General features: G+C 36.9%; 3 protein-coding genes across 4 annotated transcripts; 1 reads left to right on the forward strand and 2 right to left on the reverse strand.

Annotated features, from left to right (window-relative positions):
* Positions 1 to 278: 278 nt before the first annotated feature.
* LOC111807872 (uncharacterized) lies at positions 279 to 2,454 on the reverse strand. The gene is made up of 2 exons (XM_023693721.2): positions 1,902 to 2,454; positions 279 to 1,446 (listed from the first exon to the last, which is right to left on the reverse strand). The coding sequence occupies exons 1-2, from the start codon at positions 2,086 to 2,088 to the stop codon at positions 596 to 598; spliced, it is 1,038 nt and encodes a 345-aa protein (XP_023549489.2). The 5' UTR covers positions 2,089 to 2,454; the 3' UTR covers positions 279 to 595.
* Positions 2,455 to 5,923: 3,469 nt separating this feature from the next.
* LOC111801072 (MAC/Perforin domain-containing protein) lies at positions 5,924 to 10,657 on the forward strand. The gene is made up of 8 exons (XM_023685044.2): positions 5,924 to 6,095; positions 6,528 to 6,829; positions 7,366 to 7,604; positions 8,027 to 8,228; positions 8,308 to 8,373; positions 8,519 to 8,705; positions 8,809 to 8,975; positions 9,661 to 10,657. The coding sequence occupies exons 2-8, from the start codon at positions 6,569 to 6,571 to the stop codon at positions 10,345 to 10,347; spliced, it is 1,809 nt and encodes a 602-aa protein (XP_023540812.2). The 5' UTR covers positions 5,924 to 6,095; positions 6,528 to 6,568; the 3' UTR covers positions 10,348 to 10,657.
* A 105-nt stretch (positions 10,658 to 10,762) lies between these two features.
* On the reverse strand, positions 10,763 to 13,275 carry LOC111801082 (uncharacterized). Of its 2 annotated transcripts, none has more exons than XM_087126895.1 (4): positions 12,531 to 13,275; positions 12,206 to 12,398; positions 11,703 to 12,120; positions 10,763 to 11,101 (listed from the first exon to the last, which is right to left on the reverse strand). In XM_087126895.1, the coding sequence occupies exons 3-4, from the start codon at positions 11,994 to 11,996 to the stop codon at positions 10,958 to 10,960; spliced, it is 438 nt and encodes a 145-aa protein (XP_086983021.1). In that variant the 5' UTR covers positions 11,997 to 12,120; positions 12,206 to 12,398; positions 12,531 to 13,275; the 3' UTR covers positions 10,763 to 10,957. The 2 variants fall into 2 exon arrangements, with proteins under 2 accessions (XP_086983021.1, XP_023540834.1); XM_023685066.2 differs by having other exon boundaries at positions 11,703 to 12,109; positions 12,531 to 13,274.
* Positions 13,276 to 13,301: the final 26 nt, after the last annotated feature.

Genomic DNA, 13,301 nt, shown 5'->3' on the forward strand with positions numbered 1-13,301 from the left:
GTATTAGAAATCTTTTGATTTCATTCAGGATTACCTACATAACTCATTCAAGATATTGTTTGAGTTATAGGTCTCCCTCCAATATTAGATTGTTTGAGTTAAAAAGATTGTATGGCGTGTTTCTATACTTGGTCGAGAAATCTTCTTTCTTATCTTAGTAGGTTTACAACTGTTTATATAACAAATGTAAAAGTTTTGGACTAAACTAGAGATTAAACTAAACTATTTTCAAGAGTGAATCTGAATCCTGAATTGTACCAACATTGTGTGTACTACCATTGTGTGTACTACCATTGTGTATAATCTTGCCGGGTTGGCATAACAAGATTATGCACAAGGAATTTTCATTTACAAGAATCAAACTAAAAATATCACTAAAAATATCACAAGCACATGAGATTTGTTTATGAAACCTATACACATCTACACAAGTATTTCCTTCGTAGGAAATTTAGTTCAAAAAATAAAGCATAAAAACGAATAAAAGAATACAATGATGATTCAGATATAGCACAAAGAAAAGAAGACTATACCGCCATCTTTGATTCTTTTCCTTCCAATTATCTACACAGACTAACTGACTGACTGTATTTGTTTACTCCCAAAATGCCTTTCTCGAGCTCCATTGACCACTTTCTGCTCTATCCATCCTACCACAACCATTCGCTGCAAACTCATCAGAGTATCCATATCTGTTCCACACTCCAAATCCTCTCTGCTGCTGTCTACTAGATATCTGGTGGCTGACACTAGGACCCTTTGGACTCCTTCCAAAATCGGCCCGACCCATAGGCGGCGACGGTGAAAGAGGCATGGGAGCTCTTTCAGGGGCATTACATCTGCTGAACTCTTGTGGATGTCTAGAAGACTGGTAGCCATGGTTTTGTTGATAGTGGTAATGACGTTGCTGAAAGTGGTGTTTACTAACTGGAATGACAATGGGGGGAGGTTGAAGGTTGTTGAAGCTGCAAAGACTAGGAGAGCTATGGACTTTGTGCATAGGAGGGCGGCTAGGCTTGATGCTATTCCAAGAGAATGGTTCTTGGGCCATAGATTCAGCAGTTTGGGCATCTGGAGAAGATGATTTTGGAGATGAACATGCAGATGAAAGGCTGAATGTAGGGCGGCTAGCATTAGAAGGGGAGACTTTTGAGCTCGCAGTAGAGCTGCACCGGACAATGCCATTAATGGCTTCCAGATAACGTTGCTCAATTGCTTGAGGATCTGCAAAGAACGGTCGAGTCTCAACAACAATTGGATTTGAAGGAAATAAGAAACACCGAAGCTTAGGAGTTCCTTCACTCTCGAGCCGATCGTATTCATCGAGCATATGCTTTAAATCTTCATCAGACCTCACAGAGACCAACACATCAAGATCCTCAGGAACCAACTGATACTTCAGCACCATATCTCCATCAAATAGAGCCGTCACTTTCTTCATTAGATCTAAGCAACACAGAGTAGAATAAGAGGAAATCCGAAACTAAATATCTTGAAATGTTCGCTAATTTTCATTACCATTGAAGAATAATTCATTGAACTTTCAAGAGAGATCACTGAATCTAAATCTGTACAATGTGTTTCACAAACTTGTCAAAGATCCTTTCCCAGAAAACAAGAAAAAAAAAAAAAAAAAAACTATTCGATGTGGTTAGCCCTAACAATCTTAACATTTGATATTCGAAATCCAATTTCTAAGTTGTCCCATTCATTTGAACCTTATACAGAAAGCACTTCAAATCACTCCAGAAAAAACAAAATCATATAAGTTTCACTTGATCAAAAGCAATCCAACAAGATTTTCCCGCAGATCACAATTCGTCAGATTAAAAACACGGCAAGAATACTTAAGAAGAATCGCAATCTGAAAAACAAGGGCAGAAAAATCGAACTATAGAAACCTGAAAATTTGATATCACGCTGCATAGCGATGACGCGCGTCTCGCCGCCAACATACTTGAGATGACCATCGGTGGGCCTAGGGAGGATCTTGCCGCCATAACTGCAAAGAAACTTCAACTTGCTTTTAGGCGACAATGTGGAAGTCTCGTCTCCTCCTCCTCCATTGCCACCGCCTTCGCACGCCATTTTTCTTATCGGCCTCGACCAAGTCGCTGGATTGAGTCGCCACAAAATCAACCAAAAAAATAATGGATAATTGCTTGAAGTCGATGTAATCTGTAATGAGTAGAAAGGCAAATGAAATTAAGAAGTATTAGGGGAGTCAATGGAAAACTCAGAGACGGAATGGATTGGATTATTCACACAAACTGCAAAAGGGGAAAATGGAGAATGAAGATGAGGCGAGAATTGGAGAGATTTGAGGAAACAAACTCAATCCAAAAATGGATAAATGATAATGAAAATCCATCTGAAAATGTCAAATAGAGATTCAAACGTTTGAAAGATACTCTCTCTCTCTCTCTCTCAAATCCGTTTTTTGTATTTTTGTTGAGAATTTGTTAATTTTTCATGTCCGCCAACCATTTTTTTCAAAAAAAACCCTCGCCTCTCCTTTTCCGGAAGTTTTCCATTCAAATTACAAATTTAGCCTCGTTCAAGTTTTATCCATTTATCTTTATTGAGATGACCATAAATGACTTTCTTTTTCTTTTTCTTTTTTTTGTAAAAATACAAATCATAATTGAATTTTATTAAACATAAAATTAAAATTTACATTTCAAGGGGTTAATTTATTTTTAAAATTTTCTAAGTTTATCCACCAAACTCTTAAAAATCATAAATTAATAAATTTAAGCTGATTTTTCCTTTTTTAAAAAAATCAGATCCTACATTTTTATTTTTTAAAAAAAAAAAAGTCAATTAATTATTTAAAGTTAATATAAATTGAACTATGAAAAAAAAATATTTAAATACTTACCGGTGGAAGAAAACTGTCTATATACTTAATAGATCATTTCTAAAAAAATTTAAAATACTTTAAAAAAATTAAAAATGATTTTTTTAAAAAAAGTTTAAAATACTCTGAATTTTTTTTTTTTTATAAATTTAAGAGTATTAATACACATTATACTTTTGTGAGGGTAAAGTTTTTATTAATTTAGCCGAAAGAAACTAAAATATAAATAATTCATATATTTGACAAATAGTAATTCTTGAATAATAAAATAATTTTCTAGAGAGAGAATATGATAAGTTGGATTTGTAGAGAGAGAAAATTTTGTCACAAAGTAGTGATGGCAGTGATTCGCAGACCGACTGACTACGCGCATCAAACTCTGCAAATCAAGGGAAAAAAAAAAATACAGAACAAGAGGGACGTGTATGATCAAACTTCCGCCATTACTCTCCTTGAATCGACGAACCACAACCAAGTCCAAGCCCGAAGACAATCAATCAACGTACACACATTCTCATTTCTCATCGCAAAAAGAACAAAATATCAAAAGATACTTTACGGATTCGTTAATTATAAAATGCTCATCAATTTCAAAACTACAGTCCAAAAAGTCGCTTACAAGCTCTAACGATCTTCCCAGCCGCGTTCGTCTTCTTCTTCCTTACAGATCCTCCCGCATTTCGGCCTTCCTTCGATTCTTCGCCTTCGATTTCATCGTCGTCGATCGGCGATGCAAGCGTCCCGAACTGATCGTGAATCCTACTGTACCGCTCCGCCACAGACGAAGATCGTCGCATCGACAGAGCTCTCTTCACTGCCGAGTGGAATCCGGAGGCCGATGCAGAAACAGAGCAGTTCCGTCTCAGCGTAGAGGCAGTAGCGGTTGCAGCGCTGCGGTATTCGTCTTCTTCCTCCTCTGGCAAGCAACCATGCGGCGGCTCCCGCGACCGATTCGTCCTGTTTTGATCGGAATCGCGAGAGTTCGGATTGGAGACGGCAGCGGTGAATCTAAAAGAGTGAGGGAGCGATGAAAGATCGGAGTAATCTACAGATCTTGATTTCAATTTGCAGGCGGCTTCGATCTTGGAGTAGGTATCGGCCATTTTTGTCGTCTCTTGAGTTTGGGGATTGGGGGAGGACTACGGCAGAAAATGGTGAGAAATGGTTGGAGATTTATAAAGATTGATGGCGGTAATTGAGAGATTCAAATGAACTGTTCCTGTAAATTTTTCGTTGAATTTAGATATCATACCATTACTAATAAAAATAATGGTTTACTTAACACCGCAAAAGTAATTAATTACAAAATAATGTTTTTTTTTAACCAAAATGATGTCAACTTCTTATATCAACATACTTTCATTTCATGATTTTATTCTTGGTTTTTTGTTTCTTTTTTATGGAAAAATTACACTTGTTTATAAATAACTTTATTTATATATATAATTAATATGTTGACCAGTTAACCATTTTTTATGCACCGCTTTATCCTGGAAAGAAAATGATCTCTATTCCTTTCGACTCGTGATATCTCATATTGGTTGGGGAGGAGAACAAACCACCATTTTATAAGAATGTGGAAACCTTCCCATGGAGACGTATTTTAAAACATCGAGGGAAAAGAGGACAATATTTGCTAGCGGTGGATCTGGACCGTTACAAATGGTATCAGAACCAGACATCGAATGATGTGCCAGCCTTCTCGCTCTTCCCAGAAGGGGGTAGACACAGGACAGTGTGCCAGTAATGACACTGACCCCAAAGGGAGGTGGATTCGGGGGCAGTCCCACATCGAATTGGAGGAAGGAAAGAGTGCCAGCAACGTCGAAGGGGGTGGATTACCTTCCCCTAACATACGAAAGCCCGAGAGGGAAAGCCCAAAGAGGATAATATGCGGTGGATCTGGACCATTACAGACTCTCAGCACTGATTCGCAAAAAGGATGCACAAGAGGATAAGGGGAGAGTTTTATTTATCAATTAACAACGAATTGGCGAAACTCTGGACATTGCTTTACTCTTGGACATGCACGACAGTAGGACGATTGATAAAAGATAAATATAGGCATAAATTGGGTCCCGATAAACATGGAGGGATTGATTAAAATGGAAGAGAAGGGAAATTACAAATATGAAAGGAATCCCAATAAAAATTGAAACTTTGGCATGATGGCAAAAGGACAAGTGGTTTAAATATGAAAATTTGGTTTTTATTTGGAGATGAAAATGGGGTATGTGAAAGACATGTGACAGCATGTGTGGTTTCCAATTTATTTGCTCCTAATATCGTGCCAAACTTTGTGCTCCAATTTTTTTTAATTATTCATATACTATTATATTGTATGCTTGCATTAATGCATAAAATAAACCCATCAAACATTACAGACATGATATGATTCTTATATGCATATAACAAAAAAAAATAATGGTCTAAACTAATTGAAAAATAAATTAACATTTTTAAATGAAAACTAACGGAATATTTAAATTAATATAATTATAAAAATTCAAAATTTAAATAGATATGATTGTTAAAATTGGTAAAAAAAAAAGGGGAAAAAAAAAGGTGAAATTGATTTATTGAAAAAGAAAATTGTTGAATTTTATCCCTTTGCGTACACGCCGAGAGACCGAGGGATACCAGGAAAATAATTTTGAAAAGGTGTAAAATAATTCAATATATATATTTTATTGAGAAATAAGATAATGGAGCACTTACGTAATTAATACAAAATATGTGTAAAACACACGAAATAATAATAATTCGAGAAAAATAAAACCACGTAAAATATAAAATAATAAGATTTTTGAACTCAAAATTAAAATAATACATATTTATTCTAATTCTCAAATGTTTGAATTTTATTATATATATATATTTAACAAAAATAAAAGATGAGGGGTGAGTTTTTTAAGGCGTGACAGGCAGTTAAGTTAGCAATACCCAATTTGGAAAAAAAAAGAACCGGAAAGTTTGACTGTGTACAAGCTTCTCTCACGTGTCCACTTTGGTCAAACCCTCCTAAAGAAGAATTTAGTTTTATTTTTTCCATTTTTGTTTTTTTTCCTTCTGAAAAAAGAAAGAAAAGAACGCCATGTTTGCTTCATATTTCTTTGGCTGCTTCTAGGGCTTGCACTTTACTTCTCCCTCTCAATTTCCATCTTGCCCTTAGGGTTTTCTTTCGTCTCTCTAAACCTGCTCTGCAACTTCAATCTTCAATTCCGGCTTTTTCAATGTAAGCATTGGGACTCTGTCCGTTGTTTTTGTTGTTTTCTGTTTGACCCATTTGGTTTCTTCGACATTTCCATTGTATTTTGTTATTATATACTTCTGGATTTCAGCTCTTATTAGCCTTTTTGGGATCCTCATTTAGCTTTGTTTATCGACTGCGTCAATTAAGAGTATGATTGCTGCTACCCCACTGGATTTTGGGTTCGGTGATGATTGCCTGAACTGTATAGATTGTGCTTGGGTCAGTTTTTTGTGCTAATATAACTTGGGATTTGATTGGCTGAAGTGTTTGTGGAGATTGGATTTAGCTTAGTTGTCTGAGCTGGATTTGTATTATGTTCGCCTCGTATGTTGGGTCTTAATTTAATTTTAACTTTTCTTCTTGTTTCCGCTTAGTATACTGTTTATATAGTTTGTATTTGCTGCTACTGTGTAGTGTTCATCTGGTCGAGGTCAAGAGTGATGTGTGTTTGAGTTATGGCGCTTAAAGTTCATCCTTCCAAGGCAGCTGAGGTAGCCATTGGGTCTATTGGTCGTGGATACGACATAACGACAGATCTAAGGCTGAAGTACTGTAAAGGGAATTTTAATGATTCTCGGTTGATAGAAATTGATGAAGGTGTAGGTCATGGGATTGTTCTTCCTGGTGGGATTTCGATCTCAAATGTGCCCAAGTCGATTAAGTGTGACAAAGGGGAGCGAACCAGGTTCAGGTCTGATGTTCTCTCTTTCCAACAGGTATTGCTCTTAAATTTAATGCTTGGATAGCTATGGATCTGGTACTATAATTTTCTTCTGAAAAGATTTAGTATTATTATGCTGTAGAGTAGTGCATGACTATGCATCTTGACCTATTTTTGGTAAAATCAGTTTGGCCTTCATCTCTGTTGAAATGGAGATAAATTTTTGGGTGAGAGCGGATGAATTTTGTAAGACTCTTCATACGCTCAAAATTGCGTCCACTGAGAAACCAGTGTCGTTAACTGGATTTAACTTGAAGGTTTTCTTTATGTTAGAAAGTGCATGCTCCGATCTGATCACGAGAACTAGAATTCTCTTGCAAGGACTAAAGGCTCCCAGCTATTTTATTTCTGCTTTAGGGGCTGTGAGAACCGCCTCCCTTATCTATTTGTTGAGAGGAAAAAAAAATTATGAAAAAGAAAATACCAATTTTTCATGTAGTCTCAATGCAATGGTGCGAAACCATACTGTTCTACGGTTTTGTGCACTCTCAATGTGTACTAACCATCTAGCATTCAAAATTTAAAATGCAGATGTCAGAGCAGTTCAATCAGGAGATGACTCTGACTGGTAAAATTCCTTCAGGTCACTTCAACACCATGTTTGAGTTTTCAGGATGTTGGCAGAAAGATGCAGCCAATACGAAGAATCTAGCTTTTGATGGGGTCTTCATTACCCTGTATACAGTTGCTTTGGAAAAATCACAGATGGTACTCCGCGATCACGTAAGAAAAGCTGTGCCATCATCTTGGGACCCTGCTGCACTTGCGAGGTGTGTTCTTTTTTACAAGATATGGAACCATATTTTTCTTGTGTGAAATTTCGTGTCATATTCCTTCTAGTTCACACTCCTATACTTTGTTTTAGTTCTACAAGATTAGCAGAGAACAATGGTGATGCCCTTAAGTTGAGTGTTCAATATAATAATTAATTTGACCACTTGATTTGAGAGGAACAAGAGAGTTGTTAATTGTGTAAAAATGAAAGAGACTTAAGTTGCTTTAATGTCTCTCTTTGGATGTGTTATAAAAGAAACAGAAGAGAAAAAAGAAAATGAATGCCTAGTTATTTGCTTATATTTTAGCCACAGTAAATTTCAATAGCAACTTTGGCTATGAACATTGATGTTAAAAAGGTTGAATTGTGTTCTTCACCCTTTTCAAGAGAATTAATCACATTACCTACTTAATTTAGGTTTATTGAAACCTTTGGCACCCACATTATTGTTGGCCTTAAGATGGGAGGAAAGGATGTAATATATATGAAGCAGCAGCATTCATCTACTCTTGAACCTTCTGAAGTGCAGAAGAGACTGAAGGACATGGCAGATAAAAGGTTTACGGAGACCATGGGACAATACGGAATGGGTTCAGAATGGATTTACAACAATGACAAGGTTTCTGATATTTGAAGCATAATATTTTTATCATTCATATAGAAAGGTTTCACCTAAATCTAATCATATTTTGTTTCAGTTTGAAAGTAGGGAGCAGCATTTGCAGTTTTCCGATGCTAGCTCTGCAATTTCTGCACTGAAGGAGGTAAGATTTATTGAGTTATTTTGTTGAGAGAGTTGTTGAATATCTCTACCATGCCTACTCTTATATTAATCATTATATTGTTGCAAATGATGAGAAACTTTGGATTATTTTGACATATTTTCTATTTCATCAATTTGCTTGCCAGGACATTGTAACCATTTACAAGAGAAGAGGTGGAAGTGACAGGATTAACCTCCCACATCATGAGTGGTTGCAGACAGTTCAGTTGGAGCCGGACGTGATCTCAGTGTCCTTTATCCCAATTACTTCTTTATTGAATGGAGTCCCAGGGAGTGGATTCTTAAGCCATGCAATAAATCTTTATTTGCGATGTGAGTAATCTACATCCTGCTAGCAAACTCCAAATGAAGAGCTGCGGATCTCAAGATGTTCACGTTCTCTTGCATTTTTCTTACATCCTTTTCATTACTGCAGACAAACCACCAATTGAAGAGCTTCATCAATTTTTGGAGTTTCAGCTCCCGAGGCAGTGGGCGCCGATATTCAGTGAGCTTCCACTTGGTCCTCAGCGGAAACAACGCAACTTGGCATCTCTCCAGTTTAGCCTTATGGGATCAAAGCTTTATGTGAATACTACTCCAGTATGGTTTCTTTTCTCGAACTTTTTGTTTTATGCCTACTGCATTAAACTATGAATAATCTGTAGGCTTATATCTTTTATAATTCATAACTTAGAGAAGTTTGACCTTGAAATATTCACATAGTTAACCCAAGGGTTGGACATGATATTATGGCATCTCTAAACCAGCCAATTTGTTTTCTAGATAGTCTTTTATGTGAATGCTTCCAGAAAAACTTCTGCTCTAGTTATCATCCAAAATTAGGAATGATCAAAGTTGGGATAATGTTCCATTCATTCTACTGTCTTCTATCAAACTTCGTGGCACTAAGATAAGCTAAATCTATCACCATTTTGTTTGAAAGCTTTAAAAATTTTGGAACAAACTTAGTGTTTTCTGGTGTAAGAATGTTTGTGGATCATGGGAATTAGTGGGAAATTCCGACTACAATGTGGTAGAAGACTCCTACTTTTATAGTGCTTGTTCATTGGACTTTGTAATATTGTCTTGATTTCAGAATTCTTCTCTGTCTGGGGAAGACTTCAGAAAAATAGAACAAATAGATTGAATTCTCGTAGTGGAATTGCAAATTTTTTTGAGAATCTAATATTAACATAAAGAACCAATGTTGTTGACCAAGTGTCTTTATAGTTATAGGAAACAGAAAATTGAAAGGCCTATGATTCACTTGTGTCTTCTTTCACAGGTTGATGTGGGTAGGAGGCCAGTTACAGGTCTCCGGCTTTATTTGGAAGGTAAAAGAAGCAACTGTTTGTCCATCCACTTGCAGCACCTCTCCTCTTTACCCAAAAGTTTTCAACTTACGGAGGATCCAAATAGCAACTCCGGTCAGGAGTCTTACGATCGCAGATATCTTGAAAAAGTTCAGTCCAAGTACTTTTCTCACGTTTGCACTGCTCCTGTCGAAGCGGACGAGGATCTCTCAATAGTTACTGGGGCACAGTTACAGGTTGTGAATCATGGGATGAGAAATGTTTTGTTTTTGCGACTCTTCTTCTGTTCAGTTTTAGGAGCTACAGTTGTAAAGCAGGCAGAGTGGGAAGGTTCACCTGGACTGGCCGCCAAGTCTGGACTTATATCAACACTTATCAGTCATCATTTCTCAGCAGTTCAGAAACCGCCTCCAAAACCAGCTGATGTGAATATAAACTCTGCTGTATATCCTGGGGGTCCACCAGTGCCTGTACAAGCCCCTAAGCTTCTGAAATTCGTCGATACCACTGAAATGAAGAGAGGGCCCCAAGAAACTCCTGGGTATTGGGTTGTCTCTGGGGCAAGACTCATGGTGGAGAAGGGGAGGATCTCCCTTCGGGTTAAGTTTTCTTTACTAACTGTCATATTATCCGATGAAGAAGAAATCAACGACAATTAGCTCGTTTTGTTCGTTTGTTTGAAGACTACCAAGATCATCGAGAATCAGCACATTTTGAAACGAAGCATTACTAGACAGAACAATCCATGAATCCATAACTCTACAAGGGGTGAAGCAATGTGGGAAGATAATGTTGGATGATTCTGCTGTGTATTCAATTTCAATTCAAAAAGGGAGTCATCTATGTTGGCAATGTAATTTACTTTTCGTGTACGTAATACGATATTGAAGCAATGAAGATTTGTACATAACATTTTCAGGTCTTCTGTGGATAAGTAGAGATTTTAAATGTTCCTTGTGTTTGTAGCCATATATGAGAGCTTATACAGAAACACTTTCCTTTCAAAATGTTGAATTTTAAAGCACCTTCTCACTGTAGTGAGGAAGTGAAGTGAAATCTACTTACACCTTGAAATCGTGTAAGAACTTGTGCCATTCTTTTATAATCAATTTACACATCAGAAACTGAAAAAGAACATGAGCATTTGAGCAAATCTCCCAGTGGGTGAAGAAGGAGCACAAGAATTATTATTCTGAGAAGAAGCAAAGCTGACAGTTTTCCTAAATGCAGCAGCTGCTTCCAATGGAGGCAAGAAATATCATCTTTGTTTCAAGGGCCTGAAAAATTATGGTCGTGAGATGGCCAATAAGTCCCCTCTCTTTGGCATGGCAGAGGGGCTGGCTGGGCAATGAAGGTGGGGATGTGCTGACCTGGCATCAACACTGAGAAATCAGCTGCATATGATGTTGGCACCTGCCACAGAACAAAAACATATCATCTCCTATGTCCAATGCAATGTCTTGTCCTTGAAAGAAAAGCATGTATTGTGTTATGATTGGTACTGGTTTGTGTTGATGTTCTGTGTCTTGTCACTGTTCTGATAAAAGATAATGTTCTTGAAGATGACAAGAAAAAATAGCAGAAAAAAACTAGTTAGGATATTATGAGTGTTTTTCGACGCATGTACGAAGAGTTCTATGAAGAGTTAATGAAATTTTAGAAGAGTTAATTATGGTTGTTTTTCTCTAAACCAATCGAAATGCCCATTTTCATTAGAGAAACGTCTCAAGGTGACTTTATCTACTACGAGTCGAGGACTGGGAACAGATATCTCATATTCTAAAAAGTGGTATGCTTTAAGTTGTTTTCACCTACAGGTCTCTAAACAAATCTGTTCAAGGGGAAGGGGACTTGATATAGGATATGATGTAGTTCAAAGCCTAAGCCACTGAAACACTTGTTTATGGGAAAGGGAAAGCAGTAACGAGTTAAATAATATCAAAGGTTGGTAATCTAAGCCCCACAAGCCAAGAAACACAAACTGTAAAGGTAAACAACCCGAGTCGAAACGTACCGTATTTGGACTAGAGAATTTCTCGACCGGACCCGATTGTGCAAAGTTGTTGGTCACTTCACCAGAGGAGGAGAAAGAAGAAGTTGGTCTAAACAGATGCTCAAAGATGGCCATGATAAGGAACATGGATATCAAGATTGCAGTAGCAACAAAGCCAAAGGAAATGGCATTCATGGAGGATCCAAAGTTCTTCCAAGGAGCTTCTTGACCAATGCCTCTTTGAGATGATGGGCTCTGGTCTGGAGTTGTGTATATGTTCCATGACTTTGATCTTTCAGAACCAATCTCACTCATACCTTTAACTTTGAGATGGTGGCTTATCTCTTCCTCAACTAAAAGCTTGGAGCAAAAATGATGCTGATAAAAATGGCTTCTACATAAGAATGTATAGCTAATGATCCATATCCCTGAAAAGAAACTGAGTTTCTCAGCATTCTTATTAGAATCCCATTTCCAAGGCAGAGGCACAAGAAGAGAATAATAAACAAAATTCTAGCACTTACAGAAGCCAAGAGAAAATGAAGAGGATGTCCAAGATCCTCCTCTGTGATAGCGGTTGATTATTCTGATGTCGCGATATCGAAAATGAAGCGAACCATCTGGCTATAAACTAATCAGTTTCTTAAGAGCTTCTAAAGTATTGGTTTAGGCTATGAAGGATAGTTTGCATCCAAAACTTCCAATTCCATGGTTAACCTGTCATCAAAAAACAAGACATCTATTTTTCTCAAAGCAATATTTAATAAAGTAGCCAACCCAGCTCACACTTTCCACTTTAGAAAAATAAAATAAATGGCAAAAGGGTTCATGATAATTTGATTGCTACACCTTTTCCATATAAATGAGGATGCCTAGCTTAGTGAATACTATACTTTGTCTGAAGCAACGAACTTAAAGAAAGCAAAAGGTTGGCCCTCCTTGTCTGGGGAGCTAAAACAAGAATGGCTTATTGGTAATTTAAAAAAAGTTTCCACTTTTTAAAGGAACCAAATTTCATTTAGATGAAGAATTAAATCTATACCAGTCACAATGAATGAGGTAATTAAAGGTGCTTGTAATGGAAATGAGAGTTATACAGTAAATAATCTGAAGGGAGATATTATCTAACGATCATAAAATATGTGAGATTCCACATCGGTTGGGGAGGAGAACAAAACGTTCTTTATAAGGGTGTGGAAACCTCTCCCTAGTAGACGCGTTTTAAAACCTTGAGGGGAAGTCCAAAAGGAAAAGGCCAAAGAGGACAATATCTACTAGCGGTGGGTGTTTTAAATAGCTTCTCAAGTTTTTTACGGACTTTTTTAGCTCAAACGTGCATTTTCAAATCATCAAAACAGTAACCCAGTTGATATTCAATATGTTCCTCTAGATGTCATCATTGGGAGGGTAGGGATATCTCACAAAATCTCATATAAAAACACCATGAAAGCAGATGAAAGGAAAAGGAATACAAAAAGCAGTCATGATATTGATATTAATTTAAGCAAAACAAAAGGTAGCTCAAAGTGAAGGCATGTCTTATTTGTGTAGCTATCTTCTATCAAGAAGAAGAACAAATTATTCCTCTGGAGAAAGGATCTAAAGATAAAAACGACATGA

Source organism: Cucurbita pepo, chromosome 1 (genome assembly GCF_057944985.1).
Source record: "Cucurbita pepo subsp. pepo isolate OVF chromosome 1, ASM5794498v1, whole genome shotgun sequence".
Classification (NCBI taxonomy): domain Eukaryota; kingdom Viridiplantae; phylum Streptophyta; class Magnoliopsida; order Cucurbitales; family Cucurbitaceae; genus Cucurbita; species Cucurbita pepo.